We start from the raw sequence: 26,673 nt of genomic DNA, 5'->3' as shown, positions 1-26,673 counted from the left end.
TATTGGAGCGGTGTTCTGCTAGCGGAACATCTAGATGTAAAATTAAGGACATGGCCATACGCCTCATTGTTAATTGGAATCAACCTTTTCATACGTGTGGAAATGGGATCAGTGGAACGGTTAGTTAGTATAGCAGAGGCGGGGACTGAGAGCATTGGTAAGATAGTTTCACAGAGGAAACAACACCCACGCCAGTTATTTGGAATTACCAGATCACCTCTAATTACACTTGCTCTGCTTGTCTTTTCCCTCCTCATAAAATACAACATTCCACAGGCCTGATCTGTCTCTGTCATTGGTCTACCCATGGAACCAAACAACTCTCTCATGGATTTGGGTTTAGACAAAATGAACACCGCAGTCCTGTTCGGGGACACTTTTCTACCTAAATCTCGAACAAACTTTACCCACGTGTTGACAGGGCCGGCTTCACCCACACAAACAAGTAGTGTGGATAGAACCAACACAGTCAACCACCAACGACCACATGCTGTCGTCTTCCCTGTCTTATACCCCCTAAGTGTTTGTTTATTTACAACATAACCTTGCTGATCATGCAAAACAGTTGGTTCTTCAGGGCTTTGGTCTTGCCCTTAATTTTTTTCAAGTCTTTGGTCTCCTTCAAAACTGTTGGAAAAGCATTCCAGGTGAAGCTGGTTGAGAGAATGCCAAGAGTTTGCAAAGTTGTCATCAAGGCAAAGGGTGTCTACTTTGAAGAATCTAAAATCAAAAATATATTTTGATTTGTTTAACCTCCATGGGCTAGGTGGGACGCTAGCGTCCCCCCCGTGGTGCACTCCATCAACAGCAGGTGCATTTCAAGAGCGGCAAATTTGAAACCAAATAAATGTCAAAATTCAAATTTTTCAAACATACAACTATCTTACACCCTTTGAAAGATAAACCTCTCCTTAATCTAACCACGTTGTCCGATTTCAAAAAGGTTTTACGGCGAAAGCATAAAGTTAGATTATGTTAGGAGAGTACATTGACAATAGCTGTGTGTAATGTTTTGTCAATTCAAAGACAGGGTCACCAAAACCATAAAACCAGCTAAAATGATGCACTAACCTTTTACAATCTCCATCAGATGACACTCCTAGGACATTATGTTAGACAATGCATGCATTTTTAGTTCTATCAAGTTCATATTTATATCCAAAAACAGCGTTTTACTATGGCATTGATGTTGAGGAAATCGTTTCCCTCCAATAACCGGCAGTCAAGTCAGCACCACAAATTAAATAATTAAAATTAGAAAACATTGGTAAAATATTATATTGTCATTTAAAGAATTATAGATTTACATCTCTTGAACGCAATCAACTTGCCAGATTTAAAAATAACCTTACTGGGAAATCACACTTTGCAATAATCTGAGCACTGCGCCCAGAAAAATACGCGTTGCGATACAGACTAGCCGCCATGTTGGGGAGATCTAAAATCGAAAATACTATGTAAATAATCCATTACCTTTGATTCTCTTCATCAGATGTCACTTCCAGGTATCACAGGTCCATAACGAATGTAGTTTTGTTCAAAAAAGCTCATCATTTATGTCCAAAAATCTCCGTCTTGTTAGCACATGATCTAAGCCCGCCGGACTTCACTTCATGAACGAGGGGAAAAAATATATTTACGTTCGTTCAAACATGTCAAACGTTGTATAGCATAAATCATTAGGGCCTTTTTTAACCAGAACATGAATAATATTCAAGGTGGACGAATGCATTCTCTTTTATAACGTATTGGAACGAGGGTACCCAACATGAACTCGCACGCCAGAGTCTAATCGGCCATCACCGTTCCATGGCTCTTGTTCGGTCAGATCTCACAGTAAAAGACTCAAAACACTTTGTAAAGGCTGGTGACATCTAGTGGAAGCAATAGGAAGTGCCAAAACATTAATCAACCCCTGTGTGTTTCAATGGCATAGGCTTAAAGGTAATTCAACACATCAGGTATCCACTTCCTGTCAGAAAATGTCTCAGGGTTTTGCCTGCCAAATGAGTTCTGTTATACTCACAGACACCATTCAAACAGTTTTAGAAACTTTAGGGTGTTGTCTATCCATATATAATAAGTATATGCATATTCTAGTTACTGGGTAGGATTAGTAACCAGATTAAATCGGGTACGTTTTTTTATCCAGCCGTGAAAATACTGCCCCCTAGCCCCAACAGGTTAACACTTTTTTGGTTACTACATGATTCCATATGTGTTATTTCATAGTTTTGATGTCTTCACTATTCTACAATGTAGAAAATATGGCAAATAAAAAAAACACTTGAATGAGTAGGTGTGTCCAAACTTTTGACTGGTACTGTATATGTTTAATGACAAACGGTTTATGCAGGATTAATTTTACACAAACATTTTATGCAGGATACATTTTTTGACATTTTCAAGGTTGTACTACAGTAGCACAGTATCAGAACAACCATTCAGAGTATGTTTCAATAAAAAATATTCCAATAACTTCAACTCAGTTATTTTCAAACAGCACTATTAATTAATTGTAACTAGAGATTATCTTTTTAGTTTAGGGGTGTAGTATGTCAAAGATAAGTATGATTTTAATGGTCAACGTGTTGCCTCTGATCATGGCTAGACTTGGGTGTGGCAACATCAGCACTTACAATTGATATCTCAGTCATTATCTGCTGTCACAACCACATTTTGCCAAATTGTTTTTATTTTTTACATTGCAAAGTAATTTGGCTGATCAGCTGGTGGGACTTGTTGTGTAAAATATTTTTGTTGTTGCTGTTGTGTCTACAGATACACAGAGTGTGTCCACAGTGAGCCATGTGTATGTAAATCAAGGAGGCTCCATCACCATCCCATGTCTCTATAATCAGATATCGTAGGTATGATGCCTGGTTCCCTCCAGACGTGATGCTTGGCGTTCAGGCCAGAGAGTTCCATCTTGGTTTTATCAGACCAGAGAATCTTGAATTTTCATGGTCAGAGTCCTTTAGGTGCCTTTTGGCAAACTCCAAGCGGGCTGTCATGTGCCATTTACTGAGGAGTGGCTTCCGTTTAGCCACTCTACCATAAAGTACTGATTGGTGGAGTGCTGCATAGAGGGTTGTCCTTCTGGAAGGTTCTCCCATCTCCGCAGAGGAACCATGGAGCTCTGTCAGAGTACTCTTCTCCCTGACCAAGGCCCTTCTCCACCAATTGCTTAGTTTGGCTGGGCAGCCAGATCTAGGAAGAGTCTTAATGGTTTCGGCGGAAACCTCATGGCTTGGTTTTTGCTCTGACATGCACTGTCAACTCTGGGAGCTTATATAGACAGGTGTCTGCCTTTCCAAATGATGTCCAATCAATTGGATTTACCACAGGTGGACTCCAATCAATTGTAGAAACATCTCAAGGATGATCAATGGAAACAGGAGGCACCTGACCTCAATTTCGAGTCTCATAGCAAAGGGTCTGAATTCTTACGTAATACATTTGCAAAAAAAAAACTGTTTTCACTTTGTCATTATGGGATATTGTGTGTAGATTGATGAGGGAAAAAATAATGTAATCCGTTTTAGAATAAGGTTGTAACGTAACAAAATGTGGAAAAAGTGAAGGGTTCTGAATACTTTGTAAATGCGCTGTATGTTACTCCTTGGCAGTGTTATCAAAAAGCACAACATTGATTTTCACTGCTACGCGGGCGATACACAACTTTACGTTTCTGTGTCACCAGAGGATTTTAGCTCCACAAATAATTATTAGACTGTATTAGTGATTTAAATATTTGGATTTCTCACAACTTTCTCCAGCTAAATCACGACAAGACCGTGGCACTTATTATTGGTGCCAAAGCACAGAGAGAGAATCTGGCCTCACATTTTTATTCACGGGCAATAAAGATAAAACACCAGGTCTAAAACTTAGGTGTCATTTTAGATTCTGAACTAAATTTTAAAATACACATTAGAAATTAGACCAAAATAGCTTTTTACCACCTGAGGAAGATAGCGAAGGTGCGGCCGTTTCTATCTCAGGCTGATACAGAGAGACTCATCCGTGCTTTTATTAAAAGCAGGCTTGACTACTGTAATGCTCTCCTGTCTGGTCTGCCTAAGACATCCATTGGTCAACATCAAAACATACAGAATGCTGCAGCACGGGCACTGACCAAGACTAGATGGAGAGCACACATTACACCGGTTTTAAAGTCTCTGCACTGGCTGCCTGCGAGTTTTTGAACTCATTTTAAGATTCTTCTATTGGTTTTCAAGTCAATCCACGATTGTGCACCCCAATACATATCAGACATGCTTTTACGTTATGAACCCAGTAGGACTGTCACGACTTCCGCCGAAGTCGGCTCCTCTCCTTGTTCGGGCAGCGTTCAGCGGTCGATGTCACCGGCTTTCTAGCCATCGCCACTCCATTTTTCATGTATCAATTTGTTTTGTCTTGTTCCCTGCACACCTGATTTTCATTCCCCAATCAATTCATATCTATTTATTCCTCGGTTCCCCATCATGTCTTTGTGTAGGATTGTTTGTGTTACGTGTATTTTGATATTGTGGATATTGTTACGCGCATTACTTTTTGTGTATGTTCCGTGCTTTGGGCACATTTTATGTTATTTTTGTGCTGTCATTTTGACCGGAATAAAAAGTGTCACGTACGCTCCCGCTCTTCCCTCCCCTGGAGCTTGAGGGCGTCAGGCTGCCCTGCATCACGCACACCTGCTTTCCCTCGTCACGTGCATCAGCGTTATTGCACTCATCTGGACTCATTCATCATCTGTTTATTCATCATCTGTTTATTTCCTCCTCTATATTTTTTTGTTCCCCAGCTCTGTTCCCTGCTGCTGCATTGTCTTTTGTTTGTATTACTATTTTATTGACACTGTTCCTGTCTCGTGCCAAGTCTGTTATTCATTAAATGTTTTACTCCCCGTACCTGCATCGTCTCTCCATGTGACAATTGCATTCATGTCTAAAATTTTCTATATAAATAAAGCTTGATTTGATTTGGTATCAGTGATACAGAAAATCTTAAATAAGATTAAATACAATAATCATGAAAAAACTGTTATTGATGAGAGAATTTAACTAGGACTATGAAATAATGAAAGATTTTTTTATGTTACTATTTTATAGCTTGATTAACACTCTGGGACATGGTAAAAATTCTACTTCCACAGAATATATATTTTCTTAATGCATTTTTGTGTTTTTAAGGTAAAGGACACCTGCCTTTCTATTTAAAGCCTTTTGGAATACACATTTTACACTGTTTTACACTGAATAAGAAGTGATTTTTCCTGAGACCAGAAAAGGCACTACAAGGTAGGAATGACCCAACTAGCAAATTGACAAATTGACATACGTACCATTGTAACTCATTCGATGGCTATTGCAAGGGTGTAATGGGTTGAATCAAGCAATATGACATACACTATTTATAAAGATCTGTGAGAATATGGATCAGCAATACTGACAGGTTCTTCTTAGCAGTAACACCACTAAGGCTGCATTCGTAGCTCATTACTATCATACAGGAACAGACCAACACAGGACTCAGGAGTTAATACATGAGATTATCAGTGTATTGAGGATGGGGAATAAACTAGAAATAATCATCAAATTAACAAGCATACTGTATGTATTAGCAGACGTTTTACAACATTTTGACAATTTCTGCCTTGGTCAGGTTTTCAACTGTTAAACATCAGTGAACACACAAGGTCTTGTACAGGGCACTGGTTGCATTATGTCTTTAAAACAGGAAGAGTTAAAGAAGGAAGTAGTCAGTTGCCTGGGTGCCTTGGTCCCTGACACAGCAGTTTGCCCGTACAAACATAAATACTACCAGAGTCTTTTTCTCTCATCTACTCATGGCTCCACATCTCCTCCTTGTCCTGCGCATCCTTTTCTTCCTCACCGGACTCTCAGGTAAGTGAGGGAAGACATTTTGTTGTTTGATATTGTTAGGCTCACTTCCTCCAAGTCAGATACTGAGACTGAGTACACGCTGAAAGTCATAACACTTGTAATGTTCTGTCTACTTTGCCCACAGACATTGTAGTCACATTATGGATTTCAGTATTAGGGTGGCAGGTGGCCTAGTGGTTAGAGTGTTGGCCAGTAACTGATAGGTTGCTAGATTGAAACCCTGAGCTGACAAGGTAAAAATCTGTCATTCTGCCCCTGAATAAGGCAGTTTACCCACTGTTCCTAATTGACTTGCCTAGTAAAATAAAGGTTACATTTTGTGGTCAGGTGATCAACGAGTGCTGTTTTCAATGATTTATCTTGTGAAACAGTTGTACTTTTCAACAGTTCTACATTTATAGTTGTTGCAAAACACATATAAATAAGACTTCAAGTAAAAGAGAATTAACATATTATTAAGAAATAGAAAATAAAAAGTTCCTGTGTCTATCAATATGAATTTTAACAACTGTGCTTGTGACTTATTTTGCACAAACATTTTTGTGGGATTCAATGTACTACAGTAGATATCAAGAAAATCCAATCAAATGTTTTACTATATACTAATTTATTAAACAGAAATGTTAATTGAAACCAGAGATTGTCTCCATAGTTTAAGGGTGTCGTAATTTCCATTTCAAAGCTACTTTAATTGTTGCCTCTGTACTCATGGCTGGACTTTGGCGTGACAACATCAGCACTTACATGTATCAATTACTGTCTGGTGTCACAAACACAGTTTGCCAAATTTTCTACAAAAGTCACAACTTCAAGAATTATGTCAAATTGTTTGGTTGATCATCTAATGAGCAGCTGGATAAAATGAAAGTATTTAAATCTGTTCTCTGTTGTTGTGTCTACAGATACACAGAGTGTGTCCACAGTGAGTCATGTGTCTGTAAAGCAAGGAAGCTCCATCACCATCCCATGTCTCTATGATCAGAGATATAGTATCAATGTGAAGTACTGGTGTAAGGGATATTATTGGATAAGTTGCTCTACTGTTGTACGCACTGATCATCCTAAAACCAGTGGAAAGACCACAATCTCTGATGACATCAACCAACCGATCTTCACTGTGACCATGAGACGTCTTAGTTCTAGTGATTCTGATTATTACTGGTGTATTTTGGAGAGGAAGAACAAGGCAGATGATGGGGTTAGATTGCAGATATCTGTTACTCCAGGTAAGATCCAAACACTGCTGTGTCTATTAAAGCAGAATTAATAGTAATGCTCAGTAATGTCTCTTAAAGTAATGTCCCATAATAGTCGTGTTGATGAGGGTATTACTTTTCCCTCTACAAAGCAGTCATACATGTTTTCACCAAATGAAATCCATAGAGGATATTATATTGGTAGACTACATCTCTGTGCACTTCCTGGGTCAGGACAGACAGTGTGTTTGATAGAATCACATGTTGCTGTATCATCATCAAACACACTGTCTGTTCTGTATGCTCTAGTCTATATCTATTGTACATACTATCAGTGACTGAACCAGTGTTTCAACATACACTTTCTCAGTGTTATATGAATATCAATGATGACTAAGTAGTCGCCAATATATATATTGGTGTATTCTTTGTCAGACTCATCCAATCACAGCCTCTATCATTGTGTTCAGGTACTCCAGAACTCTATGTGGACCAACAAGAGCTGACTGGAGTTGTAGGAGGGAGTGTCACCGTGCTCTGTTACTATAGTAAACTTGGAAGCAGCGGGAGGTGGTGCAGGATGGGAGGCTCTTGTGTGGCTGTGGGACATTCTGGGGATTTAGATGGAACATTTGTGAAGTTAGTGCAGGAGCAGAGAGAAACCACCAACGGTTATGTCTTAATGGTGAATATGAGTGGATTGATTATGGAGAACACTGGCTGGTACTGGTTTGAAAAGGGAGACCTACAGATGCCTGTTCATATCACTGTCAATCAACCAACCACAACACAGAGCACCACCACCACCTCACAAGTAAGTACAGAGCAATCCCATATAACCAAGTATGATTCTCTTTTATTCATCCAGTGTTGTTAGAGATTAAGGAACATTGTAAGGCCTTTTCTGAAACAAAGTGGACATCTCTGGACCACACATTCTCTTGAGTTTATCCAGTCATTCATGTTAAATATAATTGATAAAATGAACATTCTTTATACAACTTGTCATCATATCGACCACTTAAATTAGAAATTAATACTGAAAATTATAAGAATTGGATTTTAGTGTATGTCACATATTAGATAAGAAAGCATCATAGTGATTAGTTTCAATCAACATCACAATTACCTGGTTTTAATAATATCAATCTTAAGTCAGTTTATTGAAGCTACTTTATAATTTCTGCCTCTCACAGCAACACAAGCTCCAACCACTCACCAAATGTCACTAACCAGTTCTGAGTTTAACGCTTGTCCTCCCACAGTTACCCCTTCTGTTACAAACCGTGACAATGTTGTAACTAATGAGAACACAGATGAGAAGCACCAGAGGTCAGTATTCCTTCTTCACTATTTCCCTCACTTTTACAGTCATCCAAATAGTTGGTGATAGTGTAAGGCTGTTGGGGATGTATTATAGTAAATAGAAAAGAATAATGAAAAAACTATTTAGTGAACTTCTGAAATAAAATAATTAACACACCAAAATATTATCTATACTGAAACAATTTTCTTTGACTCCAAAGCAAACTAAAATATAATAGAAACCATTATGATTATGTTCAGTTTTAGTTTTGGGGCAAAAAATGTAACTGCACTCAACTGAATTTCAAATAAAAATATTAAAACCAATAGAAATAAAAACTAATATCAAAACACAAAACTATAATAACCTTGGTGGAGACACCTGTGACTAGCAAGGCTGATCAGACCAGAGACCAGTGTCTGGGTTAACAATATTAACTGTAGTTCTCCACATTACAAAACTATAATAACCTTGGTGGAGACAACTGTGACTAGCAAGGCTGATCAGACCAGAGACCAGTGTCTGGGTTAACAATATTAACTGTAGTTCTCCACATTACAAAACTATCTGTCTGTTTCATTTTCAGATAAAGAAAAATGTATACAAAATGAAACATCTTCCTTAAATGTTCTTGCTTAAGCATTTACCACTATGCCTGTGGTTATCTATATTTTACATTTTATTTTATATTCCAGTTTGCTGGTAGTCCTGTTCATTCCTCTGAGCCTGTTGGTGGTGTTGATAGCTGGTACCTTGGTCACATGGAAGATGTTCAGAAAACATAGTAAGTATTTGTTAAAATTATGTAAAAAAAAAAAAAAATGTTTATGACTAATGTCATTTGCAGGAATATTATAAATACAGGAGGGTTGTTCCTTCTACAAATGAAAGGTTTGACATCAGAGTTCATTAGTACCAACATCCTCTTTTGTTTATTTCAGAGGACAAGAAGGCAAAGGACCAACCACCAAACACCACAGTAGTAAGCTATGATCATGTTATCTTCTCACTCATCTGTTCCTTTCTCTGCTTGATATTCTAGGGCTCGCTTTGGTTAGTAGTTAGTCATAACTAACACTTTAAATCAATCCGATCTCTTATGTGTAGTATTAAAATAATCCGTTTTAAGATAATTGAAAAAAATTATTTAGTCTTGCACTAAGTGTACATCTTTGACCAGAACAGACTTCCTCAAATCACTCACCACAACTACTGACACTTGAACAATAACACATTTTGTGTTATCACTGGAGAAAAATGAAACAGCAAAACATTTTCTAATTCATGTCAGTATGCATGAGGTACAACATCCTTCAATGGCGTATTGTAAAACTGTTAAATGTTAACAAGGTTTGTGTTTCATTCCATCAGCAGCCTGCTGACCCTGAGCAGAACATTACCTACAGCACTGTGAGTCACATCAGTGGAACAGCACAACAGGTTAAACCAAACCCCTTTGACCCAACCCCCCTTCAACCCAACCTAAACCCTCTGCAAACCAACTTAACCCACCTCAAACTCAACCCAACCCCCTCCCACCCAACTCAAAGTGAAAGTAAACATTGTCTGTTTCTCTCTGAGTTGATGTGATCATGTTGCTCTCTCTCCTCCATCACACAGGACCTAAACCCTGAGAGACATGGTGACTTATACAGCACTGTGATTCCTATGCAGCACAGGACAGCACAAAGGGTAAACATTAAACTAAATAAACACATAAGCACAGCTAGTCTTATAGAAAATGTTTTCTGTCTTGAAAAGCAGAACTTGAATTGGCAGCTCTGATGTGTTGTAGAATGTACAATGAATTCAAAATGGACAGTGTTTTCTGAATAACTCCCTCTGTAACTGTCTACCATCAGGACCCATTTCCATAGTGACATACAGCACTGTGGTCACCAAGACCAAGGCCTACATAAATAGCTGCTCTACTGTGTTGATGATTTGACTAAGTCATTCATGTGTGTGTGTGTGTATGTGTATGTGTATGTGTATGTGATGTAGGTATGTCATTTCCTCCTCTCTTACAGGCAACAGAACCAGACTATGTGGTCTACAGCACAGTGACCCAACACCAGAGATACAGTAGGTCACAAAAAAACAGACGAGATGTTGGGGAAAATACTGGATGATCTCAGTGTACTAGGGCATCAGAACAAAATACTCCAAATTTAGTAACATATAAAGTTATTTTATTTGTCACCTCCTGCCCCAACCCTTTGTCCTCATTATTTTATTGTTCTATCTTGTTAATCTGCATATTTTATAGAGTGAACGTCTTGTACTTGTAATAAACTGTGCCCATGTTGACACTTACATGTGTTTTTTCAATAAAGAATATCAAATAAATAAACAGAATAAACCTGAATGTTTTACTTCAGGTTTATTCTGTTTATTTATTTGATATTTTTTATATATACAGTGAGGGAAAAAAGTATTTGATCCCCTGCTGATTTTGTATGTTTGCCCACTGACAAAGAAATGATCAGTCTATAATTTTAATGGTAGGTTTACTTGAACAGTGAGAGACAGAATAACAACAAAGAACATCCAGAAAAACGCATGTCAAAAATGTTATAAAATGATTTGCATTTTAATGAGGGAAATAAGTATTTGACCCCTCTGCAAAACATGACTTAGTACTTGGTGGCAAAACCCTTGTTGGCAATCACAGAGGTCAGACATTTCTTGTAGTTGGCCAACAGGTTTGCACACATCTCAGGAGGGATTTTGTCCCACTCCTCTTTGCAGATCTTCTCCAAGTCATTAAGGTTTCAAGGCTGACGTTTGGCAACTCGAACCTTCAGCTCCCTCCACAGATTTTCTATGGCTAGGCCACTCCAGGACCTTAAGAACAAATTCTTATTTACAATGAGGGCCTACCCCAGCCAAACCCAGACAACACTGGGCCAATTGGGCACTGCCCTATGGGACTCCCGATCACAGCCGGATGTGATGCAGTCTGGATTTGAACCAGGGCACCTCTTGCACTGAGATGCAGTGCCTTAGACCGCTGTGCCACTTAGGAACCAATGTCAATTAACCAACCACAACACAGAGTAACACCACAAGTAAGAACAGAGCAATCCCATATAACCAAGTATGATTCCTTTTTATTCATCCAGTGTTGTTAGAGATTAAGGAACATTGAAAGGCCTTCTCTGAAAAAAGTGGAAATCTATTGACTACACATTCTTTTAAAATGATCTTGTCAGTCATGTTAAATATCATTAAGAAACTGAACATTCGGTAACTCTTCCTTTTAAGGGGTCCTTATTACAGTGTAGATGTTATGTGAGCTAACTTCTAGCTAGCTAGTCACCCATCTCGCATTGTTGATATGGACCATTTTCTGATCAAGAGAAGAATGCGTGTAGAAAATGAAAATCCAGACCCTGTCTTCGTATGGGGGCCAAAAAAGAAGAGGGCGATAAGAAAGATTGTAGAGAAACTAGTGAGCCACAACGTGAGGGAGCACCAGAGCAGTTCGTTGCTGCTAGCTGCTCCACAGCCACCGTTAGCTGCACTGTCAGCACAGTCACCGCTCCCTCTGATTTAAGCCTGTTGAAGAACCAAGGCGCTCTCTTCTTTGACATTATCCAGCCACAAAAGTTGGACAGCATACCATCGTAGATGGTATGAAGATTACAAATGGCTGGAATATTCTATTTCAAAGAACTGTGATTTCTGCTTTGCACAACTGCCACTTTCAACGTCCAGGAAACCATGGTGGAGAGAAGGCGGCATTTACCCACAATGGCTACCAGAACTGGAAGAAGGCAACAAGTTCGTTCAAGACACACAATGCTAGTGTGGAGCATAAATATGCAATGCTCTAAGTGATGGACATTCGAAAATAGTCTGAGAGAACAGAGAGTATATGAGAGCAGTTGTGGAGTCATTGCGTTACACTGCATACCAGGGACTTTCACAGAGAGGAGACATTGAAAACGACATGGCTGTCAACCAGGGAAACTTCCTTGAACTTTTACAGGTCATAGGCAAGTTCGTCAAAACAGTTACACAGAAATTCTCAGATAATCCTAGAAATGCTAAGTACACGCATCAGATACCTAGAGCAGCACCACCCCCTCAAGATTCTGAGCCTGCTTGGCAGGGTTGGTCCTGCAAAGCCAAAGCCCCCTGAAGGGAGAGCATAATATACAAGGAAATTGTCACGTCCTGACCAGCAGATGGAGCTAGTGTTTTAGTTTTGGGGTCAGGACGTGGCATGTTTGTGTTGGTTAAATGTTGGGTGGATGATTGGGACATCCAATTGAAGGCAGGTGTGTATAGTTGCCTTTGAATGAAAGTCCTATATAGGTGTGTGTGTTTGTCTTTGGGGTGGTGGGGAATTGTTCTGTGCTTAGCCGTGTGCCTAGTCAGACTGTTATTGTCGTGTTATTGTTTTCCTGTGGATGCCTTACTGGAGTCTATTAAAGTATGAGTATTCACGGTCTCGCTGCGCCTTGGTCCTCTTCTCTCCAGTACGACATTTTCAAGGATGAGTACAACTTATTTTATGACAGAATGCCCCACCAACAAAGGACCAAGCAGCGGAAGAAGGCTGGCGATGTAAGGGAGACCGAGAGGCACCCCCAATAATTTTTTAGGGGGGGGGCACAAGGGCTGTTTGACGGGGCAAGAGCTGCCCGCCAGTCAACAGTCGTCGCCAGAGCTGCCCGCCAGTCAACAGTCGTCGCCAGAGCTGCCCGCCAGTCAACAGTCGTCGCCAGAGCTGTGCGCCAGTCAACAGTCGTCGCCAGAGCTGCGCGCCAGTCAACAGTCGTCACCAGAGCTGCCCGCCAGTCAACAGTCGTCACCAGAGCTGCCCGCCAGTCAACAGTCGTCACCAGAGCTGCCCGCCAGTCAACAGTCGTCACCAGAGCTGCCCGCCAGTCAACAGTCGTCACCAGAGCTGCCCGCCAGTCAACAGTCGTCACCAGAGCTGCCCGCCAGTCAACAGTCGTCACCAGAGCTGCCCGCCAGTCAACAGTCGTCACCAGAGCTGCCCGCCAGTCAACAGTCGTCAGAGCTGCCCGCCAGTCAACAGTCGTCAGAGCTGCCCGCCAGTCAACAGTCGTCAGAGCTGCCCGCCAGTCAACACTCGTCAGAGCTGCCCGCCAGTCAACAGTCGCCAGAGAGGTCAGACTGCGCTGAACTGCCGGAGTGGCCAGACTGCGCTGAACTGCCGGAGTGGCCAGACTGCCCTGACCTGCCGGAGTGGCCAGACTGCCCTGACCTGCCGGAGTGGCCAGACTGCCCTGACCTGCCGGAGTGGCCAGACTGCCCTGACCTGCCGGAGTGGCCAGACTGCCCTGACCTGCCCGAGTGGCCAGACTGCCCTGACCTGCCCGAGTGGCCAGACTGCCACGACCGTCCCGAGTGGCCAGCCTGTCCCCCGTCCCAGCCCGAGGGGCCAGCCTGTCCCCCGTCCCAGCCCGAGGGGCCCTCCTGTCCCCCGGCCCAGCCCGAGGGGCCCTCCTGTCCCCCGGCCCAGCCCGAGGGGCCCTCCTGTCCCCCGGCCCAGCCCGAGGGGCCCTCCTGTCCCCCGGCCCAGCCCGGGGGGCCCTCCTGTCCCCCGGCCCAGCCCGAGGGGCCCTCCTGTCCCCCGGCCCAGCACGAGTGGTCCGTCTGCCAGGGTCAGCCCAAGTGGCCCATCTGCCCGGCGCAGCTAGCAGCGCCACCGAAGTGGGCTACGCCGACGGTGGAGCAAGGTCCACGCCCTGCACCTGAGCCACCTCCAGGATAGGTGGGTTGGGGAGGGAGGGTGTAGCACAGTGCCGTCGGTGACGGCAGCCACCCTCCCTTCCCTCCCTTATTGTTTTAGGGTTATTGTTTATGGGTTTTGTGTTGGGGTTTTTTGTTGGTAGGTGCATTCCGGGGTCTGCACCTTGAGGGGGGGGGTACTGTCACGTCCTGACCAGCAGATCGGTGCTAGTGTTTTAGTTTTGGGGTCAGGACATGGCATGTTTGTGTTGGTTAAATGTTGGGTGGATGATTGGGACTTCCAATTGAAGGCAGGTGTGTATAGTTGCCTATGATTGGAAGTCCTATATAGGTGTGTGTGTTTGTCTTTGGGGTGGTGGGGAATTGTTCTGTGCTTAGCCGTGTGCCTAGTCAGACTGTTATTGTCGTGTTATTGTTTTCCTGTGGATGCCTTACTGGAGTCTATTAAAGTATGAGTATTCACAGTCTCGCTGCGCCTTGGTCCTCTTCTCTCCAGTACGACATTTTCAAGGATGAGTACAACTTATTTTATGACAGAAATGGTCAATACGGGGGGCCATGTTGTGGGTGTTTCAGGGGAAGGGGGTATATCTGACCTCCATCATCTAGGACGTGACAATGGTTAATCAAATCTCCCCATTTCTGGCCATTTTTTTGACACAGTTTTGCAGGCCTTCTCATACAGCTGCAACTGTATATGCATTCGTAAATCAAGACCTTTCTTGAGTTGGGCTCTGGGATGGTGCAACTGTTGAGAATCTGAGTCTATGGTTGTTGTGGGGGAAAGGGGTTGAGTGTGTATGAGTGTGTATGAGTGTGTGGGTGTGTGTGTATCCCACAACTGTTGTGACGGAGTAAAATATGTTAGGGACAATATAGGATGATTCACAATAATTGTTTGCTAATATAATAATTGCTTGCCATAATGTTATTTTGGTAATGGCGAAACTGGTGAGAGGTAAAAATCCTTCGCATAAATTGCATTATTGCATTTTTGCATTATTGCATTACATACATAATTGCATTATGTATGTAAGCCAGTGCTGTTGTAGGCCTGAGGGAAGTCATTGCCTGGTCCTGTGACTAGCTTTAAGGCATGTGATTCTATTGTATATGTATGTCTGTGCCATTACAGGCTTGGGGAGAGCCATTGTGTAGTCCTATGAGTATCATTGGACAGACACCTGCATTTGTGTGTGGATACACCACCAATAGAATCAGTAAACAAGCAAGAATTGAGACAGAAATATAACGGTGGCAAGAGGCCAAGGGGTGTTAATCATCTACATAGAGGGGAGTGACCATGTGTGTTATCTGAAAGTGGAAACCTATAAAGCCTGAGGTCTGTGGCAAGATAATTTAGTTATTCCATGGAATTGGCTTTGTTACTTTTGTAATAAAGTCTTATTGAATTTACAAGTTCCGGTATCTGTGAAATATTTGATTCAATATTTCCACAACAGTATATATATATATATTTACCTGGCTAAAAGAGAAGGAATATAATATCTATGCGGTCGGATCATCACATAATTGGCATATATATTACTCTTACAGAATTTCCACGTGGGTTAGGATATTGGAAATGTAATCAAAGCCTACTGGATGATAACTTGTTTATAACTAGGACAGAATAATTTGTAACTTACTCTTTCTGACATAACATAGGTACAGCAGATCCCCTTATTGTATGGGACACTTTTAAATGTGCCTTTAGAGGCCATGCAATTCAGTACTCATCTATAAAACAAAAGCAATTTAGATCAAAAGAGTCCATATTAGCCTGTCTGGGCTAAGGGGCAGTATTTTCATGGCCGGATGAAAAATGTACCCGATTTTAAACTGGTTACTACTCTTGCCCAGAAATGAGAATATGCATATTATAAGTATATTTGGATAGAAAACACTCTGAAGTTTCTAAAACTGTTTGAATGGTGTCTGTGAGTATAACAGAACTCATATGGCAGGCAAAAACCTGAGAAAATTCCAAGCAGGAAGTGGCCTGTCTGAGAATTTGTAGTTCTTCTTTCTAGTCCCTTTCAAAACTACAGTATCTCTGGGGTTACATAGCACTTTCTAAGGCTTCCATTGGCTCTCTAAAGCCTTCAGAAAGCGGATTGAGGCGTCTCCTGTCTCTGGGCAGACTATGGTAGCTCAGTTTGTCAGTGGTCTGCCTGGTGACTAAGAGATTGGATATGCGCATTCACGAGACCACGCTGTTTTTTATTTTCCTCTTTGAATGAATGCACTATTGTCCGGTTGGAATATTATCGCTATTTTACGAGTAAAATACCATAAAAATAGATTTTAAACAGCATTTGACATGCTTCTAAGTACGGTAATGGAACATTTTGAATTTTTTTGTCTCGAAATGCGCTCGCGCGTTACCCTTTGGATGGTGACCTGAACGCACGAACAAAACGGAGGTACAGTGCCTTGCGAAAGTATTCGGCCCCCTTGAACTTTTCGACCTTTTGCCACATTTCAGGCTTCAAACATAAAGATATAAAACTGTAATTTTTTGTGAAGAATCAACAACAAGTGGGATACAATTATGAAGTGGAACGAAATTTATTGGATATTTCAAACTTTTTTAACAAATAAAAAACTGAAAAATTGGCCGTGCAAAATTATTCAGCCCCCTTAAGTTAATACTTTGTAGCGCCACCTTTTGCTGCGATTACAGCTGTAAGTCGCTTGGGGTATGTCTCTATCAGTTTTGCACATCGAGAGACTGAAATTTTTGCCCATTCCTCCTTGCAAAACAGCTCGAGCTCAGTGAGGTTGGATGGAGAGCGTTTGTGAACAGCAGTTTTCAGTTCTTTCCACAGATTCTCGATTGGATTCAGGTCTGGACTTTGACTTGGCCATTCTAACACCTGGATATGTTTATTTGTGAACCATTCCATTGTAGATTTTGCTTTATGTTTTGGATCATTGTCTTGTTGGAAGACAAATCTCCGTCCCAGTCTCAGGTCTTTTGCAGACTCCATCAGGTTTCCTTCCAGAATGGTCCTGTATTTGTCTCCATCCATCTTCCCATCAATTTTAACCATCTTCCCTGCCCCTGCTGAAGAAAAGCAGGCCCAAACCATGATGCTGCCACCACCATGTTTGACAGTGGGGATGGTGGGTTCAGGGTGATGAGCTGTGTTGCTTTTACGCCAAACATAACGTTTTGCATTGTTGCCAAAAAGTTCGATTTTGGTTTCATCTGACCAGAGCACCTTCTTCCACATGTTTGGTGTGTCTCCCAGGTGGCTAGTGGCAAACTTTAAACGACACTTTTTATGGATATCTTTAAGAAATGGCTTTCTTCTTGCCACTCTTCCATAAAGGCCAGATTTGTGCAGTATACGACTGATTGATGTCCTATGGACAGAGTCTCCCACCTCAGCTGTAGATCTCTGCAGTTCATCCAGAGTGATCATGGGCCTCTTGGCTGCATCTCTGATCAGTCTTCTCCTTGTATGAGCTGAAAGTTTAGAGGGACGGCCGGGTCTTCGTAGATTTGCAGTGGTCTGATACTCCTTCCATTTCAATATTATCGCTTGCACAGTGCTACTTGGGATGTTTAAAGCTTGGGAAATCTTTTTGTATCCAAATCCGGCTTTAAACTTCTCCACAACAGTATCTCGGACCTGCCTGGTGTGTTCCTTGTTCTTCATGATGCTCTCTGCGCTTTAAACGGACCTCTGAGACTATCACAGAGCAGGTGCATTTATACGGAGACTTGATTACATACAGGTGGATTCTATTTATCATCATTAGTCATTTAGGTCAACATTGGATCATTCAGAGATCCTCACTGAACTTCTGGAGAGAGTTTGCTGCACTGAAAGTAAAGGGGCTGAATCATTTTGCACGCCCAATTTTTCCGTTTTTTATTTGTTAAAAAAGTTTGAAATATCCAATAAATTTCGTTCCACTTCATGATTGTGTCCCACTTGTTGTTGATTCTTCACAAAAAATTACAGTTTTATATCTTTATGTTTGAAGCCTGAAATGTGGCAAAAGGTGGAAAAGTTCAAGGGGGCCGAATACTTTCGCAAGGCACTGTATTTGGATATAACTATGGATTATTTGGAACAAAAACAACATTTCTTGTGGAAGTATCTGTCCTGGGAGTGCATTCTGACAAAGATCAGCAAAGGTAATGCAATATTTCTAATACTAAATCTGAGTTTAGTGTGCCCCGAAGTTGGTGGGTGTCAAAATAGCTAGCCGTGATGGCTGAGCTATGTACTCAGAATATTGCAAAATGTGTTTTCGCCGAAAAGCTATTTTAAAATCTGACACAGCGATTGCATAAAGGAGTTCTGTATCTATAATTCTTAAAATAATTGTTATGTATTTTGTCAACGTTTATGATGAGTAATTTAGTAAATTCACCGGAGGTTTTCGGTGGGGATACATTTTCTGAACATCACACACCAATGTAAAAAGCTGTTTTATGATATAAATATGAACTTGATTGAACAAAACATGCATGTATTGTATAACATAATGTCCTAGGAGTGTCATCTGATGAAGATCATCAAAGGTTAGTGCCTCATTTAGCTGTGTTTTGGGTTTCTGTGACGTATATGCTTGCTTGGAAAATGGCTGTGTGATTATTTTGGGCTATGTACTCTCCTAACATAATCTAATGTTTTGCTTTCGCTGTAAAGCCTTTTTGAAATCGGACAATGTGGTTAGATTAACGAGAGTCTTATCTTTAAAATGGTGTAAAATAGTCGTATGTTTGAAAAATTGAAATTATTGCATTTTTGAGGTTATTGTATTTCGCGCCACGCTGTTCCACTGGCTGTTGAATAGAGTGGGACGGTGACGTCCTACCTAGCCCATAGAGGTTTTTAACAAAGGAAATTTAAGGACTAACAGTACAGTTAGACAGCAATAAAAACTGTACCATAGAGGCACAGAATAAGTTAGAGGAAAAACAAAATGAAATGGAGGAACTTATTCAAGAAAGATCCAGTGTAATATATTATAAAAAATAAAGCGAACTGGATGGAATATTGGGAAAAATACACCAAATTATTTTTCCATCTTCAACATATAAATGCGTGGGTTCGAGTCCAGGCTCTGTCGCAGCCGGCCATGACCAGGAGGCCGATGGGGCGGCACACAATTGGCCCAATGTCGCCCGGGTTAGGGGAGGGTTTGGCCGGCAGGGATATCCTTGTCTCATCGCGCACTAGTGACTCCTGTGGCGGGCCGGGCGCAGTGCACCTGGCGACCGCTGACACGGTCGCCAGGTGTACGGTGTTTCCTCCGACACATTGGTGCGGCTGGCTTCCGGGTTGGATGGGCATTGTGTCAAGAAGCAGTGTGGCTTGCTTGGGTTGTGTTTCGGAGGACGCATGGCTCTCGACCTTCACCTTTCCCGAGTCTGTACGGGAGTTGCAGTGATGAGACAAGACTGTAACTACTACCAATTGGATTAGACACCCCCCCCCCAAAGGTGCGGACTCCGACCGCAAAACCTGAAACAAAAAGGGAGGGTTAGGGGGGGTATCTAGTATCGGTAGCGGCTCTGGTGCAGGATGAAGAACCCTCTCATCCTGCGGATCCGCCAGCATTGGAGGTGGCTCTGGTGCAGGACAAAGAACCCTCTCATCCTGCGGATCCGCCAGCATCGGAGGCGGCTCTGGTGCGGGACGAAGAACCCACTCATCCCGCGGATCCGCCAGCTTTGGTGGCGGCTCTGGTGCGGGCCGAAGAACCCGCTCATCCTGCGGGTCCAGCCATGGACCCAGGCTGAACACTCGCCTGGACTGGGCACCAATGCAGAAGAAGACTCTGGCCTTGGAGCTGGACTGGACGCCATGCTTAGACTGAGCATTGGCGCAGGGGAAGGCTCCGGCCATGGGGCGGGACTGGACGCTGTGACTGGACTGGGCACCAATGCCGAAGAAGACTCTGGCCTTGGAGCTGGAGGTCCCGAACCGTTGACCGTCTCAGGAGGTTCCGGACCGTGGGCCGTCTCAGGAGGTTCCGGACTGTGGACCGTCTCAGGAGGTTCCGGACTGTGGACCGTCTCAGGAGGTTCCGGACTGTGGACCGTCTCAGGAGGTTCCGGACTGTGGACCGTCTCAGGAGGTTCCGGACTGTGGACCGTCTCAGCAGGTTCCGGACTGTGGACCGTCTCAGGAGGTTCCGGACTGTGGACCGTCATTGGAGGTTCCGGACTGTGGACCGTCGTTGGAGGTTCCGGACTGTGAAAAGTCGTTGAAGGTTCCAGACTGGGAACTGTCGCCGGAAGCTCTGGACTGGGAACTGTCGCCGGAAGCTCTGGACTGGGTACTGTCGCCGGAAGCTCTGGACTGTGAAGGCGCACTGGAGGCCTGGTGCGTGGAGCCAGGACAGGTGGCACCAGACTGGTGACACGCACTTTAGGGCGAGTGCGGGAATCAGGCACAGGACGTACCTGACTGGGGACACGCAATTCAGGGAGAGTGCGAGGAGCAGGCACAGGATGTACCTGACTGGGAACACGCACTTCTGGGAGAGTGCGAGGAGCAGGCACAGGACGTACTGGGCTGTGGAGGCGCACTGGAGACCTGGTGCGTAAAATCGGTACAAGATATACTGGACCGTGGAGGCGCACTGGAGGTCTGGAGCGCAAAGCTGGCACAACCCGTCCTAGCTGGATGTTCACTTTAGCCTGGCAAGTGCGGGGCACTGGCACAAGACGCACTGGGCTGTGGAGGCGCACTGGAGACCAGAAGCGCTGAGCCGGCACAACCCGTCCTGGCTGGATGCTCACTTTCGCATGGCAAGTGTGAGGAGCTGGCACAGAACGCACCGGGCTGTGGATGCGCACTGGAGACACATTGCCTATCTCCGCAAAACATGGTGCCTGACTAGTCCCACGCTCCTCACGGTGACTGTCTTGCTCCAGACACCAAACCATCCACTCTACCTCATCACTCCCCTCAACTATCTCACAATACTCCTCGCCCAGTCTCTCCCAATATTCCTCTTCGCTCTCTGACTCGCCCCTCGGCCTCGCCGACCACTCCATGTGCCCCCCCAAAAAAACTTTTTCGGGCTGTCTCTCGGGCTTCCGTCATTGTTGCGAACCCCGGAGTCATCGTTGATCCTCCTTCGGTGCCTCCGCCTGCTTCCATGGCAGGCTCTTGTCTCCTGCCATGATCTCCTTCCACGTCCAGGAAGTCCTCCACTCTCTTCTCTCCCGTGCCCAGGATCCCTGCTCCTCCTGGTCACGCTGCTTGGTCCTGGTTTGATGGGATATTCTGTCACGTTTGTTGGAATGATCGGACCAAGGCGCAGCGTGAGTAGCGTTCCACATAATTTATTAGAAAGTGAAACTTAGAAAAAATACAAAACAATAAGGAATAAACGAACCGTGACGACAATGCAACTACACATAAACAACATACAATATCCCATAACCCACAGGTGGAAAACATGCTACTTAAGTATGATCCCCAATTAGAGACAACGATTACCAGCTGCCTCTAATTGGGAATCATACACAATCACCAAAATAGAAAAACAAACCTAGAACCCCACATAGAAATAATAAACTAGACTAACCCCCCTGTCACACCCTGACCTACTGTACCATAGAAAGAAAAGCTTTCTATGGTCAGGACGTGACAATCTCAGAAAGTTAGGAGTAATAGGAGTAAAACAATAGGAGTAAAACAAGGTTGTCCACTATCGGCATATCTATTTATTATTGCCATCGAAATGTTGCTGTTAAAATTAGATCCAACAATAATAGGAAGGGATTAGAAATCCGTGGTTTAACTTCTCTAGGGCCAGTGGGACGATTTCGTCCCACCTACGTAACAGCCAGTGAAATCCCGTGGCGCGTTATTCAAATACCTTAGAAATGCTATTACTTCAATTTCTCAAACTAATGACTATTTTACACCATTTTAAAGACAAGACTCTCGTTAATCTAACCACACTGTCTGATTTCAAAAAGGCTTTACAACGAAAGCAAAACATTAGATTATGTCAGCAGAGTACCCAGCCAGAAATAATCAGACACCCATTTTTCAAGCTAGCATATAATGTCACAAAAACCCAGAAGACAGCTAAATGCAGCACTAACCTTTGATGATCTTCATCAGATGACAACCCTAGGACATTATGTTATACAATACATGCATGTTTTGTTCAATCAAGTTCATATTTATATCAAAAAACAGCTTTTTACATTAGCATGTGACGTTCAGAACTAGCATACCCCCCGCAAACTTACGGTGAATTTACTAAAGATTTACTACACTACTCACGATAAACGTTCACAAAAAGCATAACAATTATTTTAAGATTTATAGATACAGAACTCCTCTATGCACTCGATATGTCCGATTTTAAAATAGCTTTTCGGGGAAAGCACATTTTGCAATATTCTAAGTAGATATCCCGGCATCACAGGGCTAGCTATTTAGACACCCAGCAAGTTTAGCCTTCACCAAACTCCGATTTACTATTAGAAAAGTTTGATTACCTTTGGTGTTCTTCGTCAGAATGCACTCCCAGGAATTCTACTTCAATAACAAATGTTGGTTTGGTCCCAAATAATCCATAGTTAATCCAAAAAGCGGCGTTTTGTTCGTGCGTTCAAGACACTATCCGAAAGGGTAAAGAAGGGTGACGAGCACGGCGCATTTCGTGACAAAAAAATTCTAAATATTCCATTACCGTACTTCGAAGCATGTCAACCGCTGTTTAAAATCAATTTTTATGCAATTTTTCTCGTAAAAAAGCGATAATATTCCGACCGGGAATCTGCATTTAGGTAAACAGACGAAAGAAAATAAAGCACGGGGTCGACTCGTGCACGCGCCTAAGCCCATTGTCCTCTGATCGGCCACTTGCCAAAAGCGATAATGTGTTTCAGCCTGGGGCTGCCTCGATATCATTCAGCTTTTTCCCGGGCTCTGAGAGCCTATGGGAGCCGTAGGAAGTGTCACGTTACAGCAAAGATCCTCAGTCTTCAATAAACAGAGACAAGAAGAACAAGATCTTGTCAGAGAGGGCACTTCCTGTAAGGAATCTTCTCAGGTTTTTGCCTGCCATGAGTTCTGTTATACTCACAGACACCATTCAAACAGTTTTAGAAACTTTAGGGTGTTTTCTATCCAAAGCCAATAATTATATGCATATTCTAGTTACTGGGCAGGAGTAGTAACCAGATTAAATCGGGTACGTTTTTTATCCGGCCGTGTCAATACTGCCCCCTACCCCCAACAGGTTAAAAACAAAGGTGTCACTGTACGCTGATGATTCATGTAAAACCACAATTAGAATCCCTCCACAGCCTCATAGAGGATCTAGATACTTTTGCTAACCTCTCTGGATTAAAACCAAATTATGATAAGTGTACTATATTACGTATTGGATCACTAAAAATGCAACTTTTACATTACTGTGTAGTTTACCAATAAAATGGTCTGACGGGGATGTGGACATACTCGGTATACAAATCCCGAAAGAAAGAAATGATCTCACTCCAATACATTTTTATAGAAAGTTAGCAGAATATAGATACAATCTTGCTACCATGGAAAGGAAAATATCTGTCTATTTGTGGAAAAATCACCCTGATTAACTTTAGTCATATCACAGTTTACATATTTGCTTATGGTTTTGCCTACACCTAGTGACCTGCTCTTTAAATTATATGAACAAAAAATATTCAATTTTATTTGGAATGGCAAGCCAGACAAAATTAAAAGGGTCTATTTATTTAACGGATATGAATTCAGAGGACAGAAATTATTCAATATTAAAGCATTAGAAATCTCACTAAAGGCATCAGTCATACAAAAATTATACTTAAATCCAAAATGGTTCTCTAGTAAATTAGTAAGAATGTCTCACCCCATGTTCAAGAATGGCCTTTTTCCCTTTATTCAGATTACAACTGCTCACTTTAGGTTATTTGAAAATGAAATAATCTCCAAAATATAGTTTTTTTTAAACAAGCCTTAGAAAGTTGGTTGCAATTTCAGTATAATCCATCTGAAAAGACAGAACAAATAATACAACAAATATTGTGGTTAAATTCAAATAATTGATAAAAAAAAAAAAATAGATAACATTTTTCAAAAAGGTCTTGTTTTTGTCTCTGCCTTGCCGGTTCCCCTCTTTCCACTGGGATTCTCTGCCTCTAACCCTTTTACAGGGGCTGAGTCACTGGCTTACTGGTGTTCTTCCATGCCGTCCATGGGAGGGGTGCGTCACTTGAGTGGGTTGAGTCACTGACGTGGTCTTCCTGTCTGGGTTGGCGCCCCCCCCCCTTGGGTTGTGCCATGGCGGAGATCGTTGTGGGCTATACTCGGCCTTGTCTTAGGACGGTAAGTTGGTGGTTGGAGACATCCCTCTAGTGGTGTGGGGGCTGTGCTTTGGCAAAGTGGGTGGGGTTATATCCTGCCTGTTTGGCCCTGTCCGGGGGTATCATCGGATGGGGCCACAGTGTCTTCTGATCCCTCCTGTCTCAGCCTCCAGTATTTATGCTGCAGTAGTTTATGTGTCGGGGGGCTAGGGTCAGTCTGTTACATCTGGAGTATTTCTCTTGTCTTATCCGGTGTCCTGTGTGAATTTAAATATGCTCTCTCTAATTCTCTCTTTCTCTCTTTCTGTCTTTCTCTCGGAGGACCTGAGCCCTAGGACCATGCCTCAGGGCTACCTGGTATGATGACTCCTTGCTGTCCCCAGTCCACCTGGCCGTGCTGCTGCTCCAGTTTCAACTGTTCTGCCTGCGGCGATGGAACCCTGACCTGTTCACCGGACGTGCTTGTTGCACCCTCGACAACTACTATGATTATTATTATTTGACCATGCTGGTCATTTATGAACATTTTAACATCTTGACCATGTTCTGTTATAATATCCACCCTGCACAGCCAGAAGAGGACTGGCCACCCCTCATAGCCTGGTTCCTCTCTAGGTTTCTTCCTAGGTTTTTGGCCTTTCTAGGGAGTTTTTCCTAGGGAGTTTTTCCTAGCCACCGTGCTTCTTTCACATGCATTGCTTGCTGTTTGGGGTTTTAGGCTGGGTTTCTGTACAGCACTTTGAGATATCAGCTGATGTACGAAGGGCTATATAAATAAATTTGATTTGATTTTGATTTGATTTGTAAATGATATCATAAATAGGATTGGTGGAGTTATGTCACACATGCAGCTAACACAGACATGGAAATATCTGCTCTACCCAAAATTACAACCAACTAATTGCAGCATTACCAGAAAAATACAAGAGGCAAGTAGAAGGGGGGAAAGTAAGGAACTTGTCTGTCGGCCCTGCATTAAAGATCATAAATGGTTAAAGAAAATTGTGATAAATAAAAACATATACCAATTTCATTTAAAGACCAAAAAAATGACAGATGTGCCATATAAATTGCAAAATTGTTGGGAAGAGAATTTCGATGTACCTATTCCATGGCACATGGTTTATGAATTGACACATTATTAAATGAAATTCTTGCAACCAATACAATGTTATATGTATGGGGGATACAATCTTCCCAGCTCTGCAGATTTTGCTGTGAGGAGGCAGTCATTAGATCATTTATTTTGGTACTGTCACGTCCTGGCCAGTATAAGGGTTAATTGTTATTGTAGTTTGGTCAGGACGTGGCAGAGGGTATTTGTTTTATGTGGTCCGGGGTGGTGTTTTGGTAAAAGGGTGTTTGAGTTAGTATTTCCGGGTTTTTGGTTTATGGTCTATGTTTATGTATTTCTATGTGTAGTCTAGTAAGTGTGTTTCTATGTAGAGTTAATTGGGGTGGACTTCCAATTGAAGGCAGCTGTGTGGTGTTGCCTTTGATTGGAAGTCCTATATTAGTTGGGTGTGTTTGTCTGTGTGTTTGTGGGAGATTGTTCTGTGTTTAGCCTTGTGCCTTGCCAGACTGTCTGTGGATCGTTCGTTCTCTTGTTTGTTGTTTTTGTGTTCATTTTGATTTAATAAATGTTCAAAATGAACAAACACAGTCCTGCTGCATTTTGGTCCTCCTTCACCGACGATAACCGTGACAGGTACTGTCCATATGTAGCTCGTTTTTGGTCACAGGTCCAGGAATGGCGGAAGAATTGTAACATTTACCTAGAACTAACGCTGCAGATAGCAATACTGGGTGATTTGAAAAGTTATAGTCAATCACTCAATCATATAATAATTATTTTAGCAAAAATGTTTATCTTTAATTTATAATCTGTAGAAGCTATGAGAATAGAAAGGTTCAGTACTTTTGTGAAGCATCAGAGTACATTTGAAAAAATATGGTAAATAGAAATCCAAAATGGATGGTGTTAATAGATAGATGGTAGGGGTTGAATGGAGCTGAAGGGTGGGACTAATAACAACAAGATAACCAATGTAAAACATACAGGGTCTGTAAAATGTATATAGGTTCAGAAATGATGTGAAATAGCACAGTTACAAATATAAATCAAATTGGATGGACATCAGAAATAGAGGAAGGACTAAAAACAAACAAAATATAACTATTGTAAAATAGATTGTGTCTGTAAAA

At 42.4% G+C, this 26,673-nt stretch overlaps 2 protein-coding genes across 3 annotated transcripts in view; both read left to right on the top strand.

Annotated features, from left to right (window-relative positions):
- The window catches only part of LOC106577086 (polymeric immunoglobulin receptor), an 87,896-nt gene extending 61,766 nt beyond the window's left edge, over nucleotides 1–26,130 (top strand). The window contains exons 4-10 of one of the 2 annotated variants that reach the window (XM_082964778.1): nucleotides 8,374–8,440; nucleotides 9,110–9,198; nucleotides 9,356–9,396; nucleotides 9,786–9,824; nucleotides 10,035–10,106; nucleotides 10,445–10,499; nucleotides 24,790–26,130. In XM_082964778.1, coding sequence (XP_082820904.1) covers nucleotides 8,374–8,440; nucleotides 9,110–9,198; nucleotides 9,356–9,396; nucleotides 9,786–9,824; nucleotides 10,035–10,106; nucleotides 10,445–10,499; nucleotides 24,790–24,803 — 377 coding nt within the window. In that variant the 3' untranslated portion in view covers nucleotides 24,804–26,130. Of the gene's footprint in view, nucleotides 1–8,373; nucleotides 8,441–9,109; nucleotides 9,199–9,355; nucleotides 9,397–9,785; nucleotides 9,855–10,034; nucleotides 10,107–10,444; nucleotides 10,500–24,789 lie in introns of both variants that reach the window. The other variant, XM_082964777.1, reaches the window with a different exon arrangement.
- Nucleotides 5,783–7,985, top strand: LOC145861827 (CMRF35-like molecule 5). Its single transcript, XM_082965440.1, has 4 exons — nucleotides 5,783–5,912; nucleotides 6,815–7,138; nucleotides 7,579–7,922; nucleotides 7,977–7,985. The coding sequence occupies exons 1-4, from the start codon at nucleotides 5,855–5,857 to the stop codon at nucleotides 7,983–7,985; spliced, it is 735 nt and encodes a 244-aa protein (XP_082821566.1). The 5' UTR covers nucleotides 5,783–5,854.
- Nucleotides 26,131–26,673: the final 543 nt, after the last annotated feature.

Source organism: Salmo salar, chromosome 18, assembly GCF_965601325.2.
Source record: "Salmo salar chromosome 18, fSalSal1, whole genome shotgun sequence".
Classification (NCBI taxonomy): domain Eukaryota; kingdom Metazoa; phylum Chordata; class Actinopteri; order Salmoniformes; family Salmonidae; genus Salmo; species Salmo salar.
The sequence above is the reverse complement of the archived record's forward strand: the minus strand, read 5'-3'. Positions and strand labels throughout refer to the sequence as shown.

Coding starts and splice junctions, on each gene's coding strand:
- LOC145861827 (XM_082965440.1), top strand. CDS start 5,855: ATGGCTCCACATCTCCTCCTTGTCCTGCGCATCCTTTTCTTCCTCACC. Junction 5,913..6,814: donor CTTCCTCACCGGACTCTCAG/GTAAGTGAGGGA, acceptor TTGTGTCTACAG/ATACACAGAGTGTGTCCACA. Junction 7,139..7,578: donor GCAGATATCTGTTACTCCAG/GTAAGATCCAAA, acceptor CATTGTGTTCAG/GTACTCCAGAACTCTATGTG.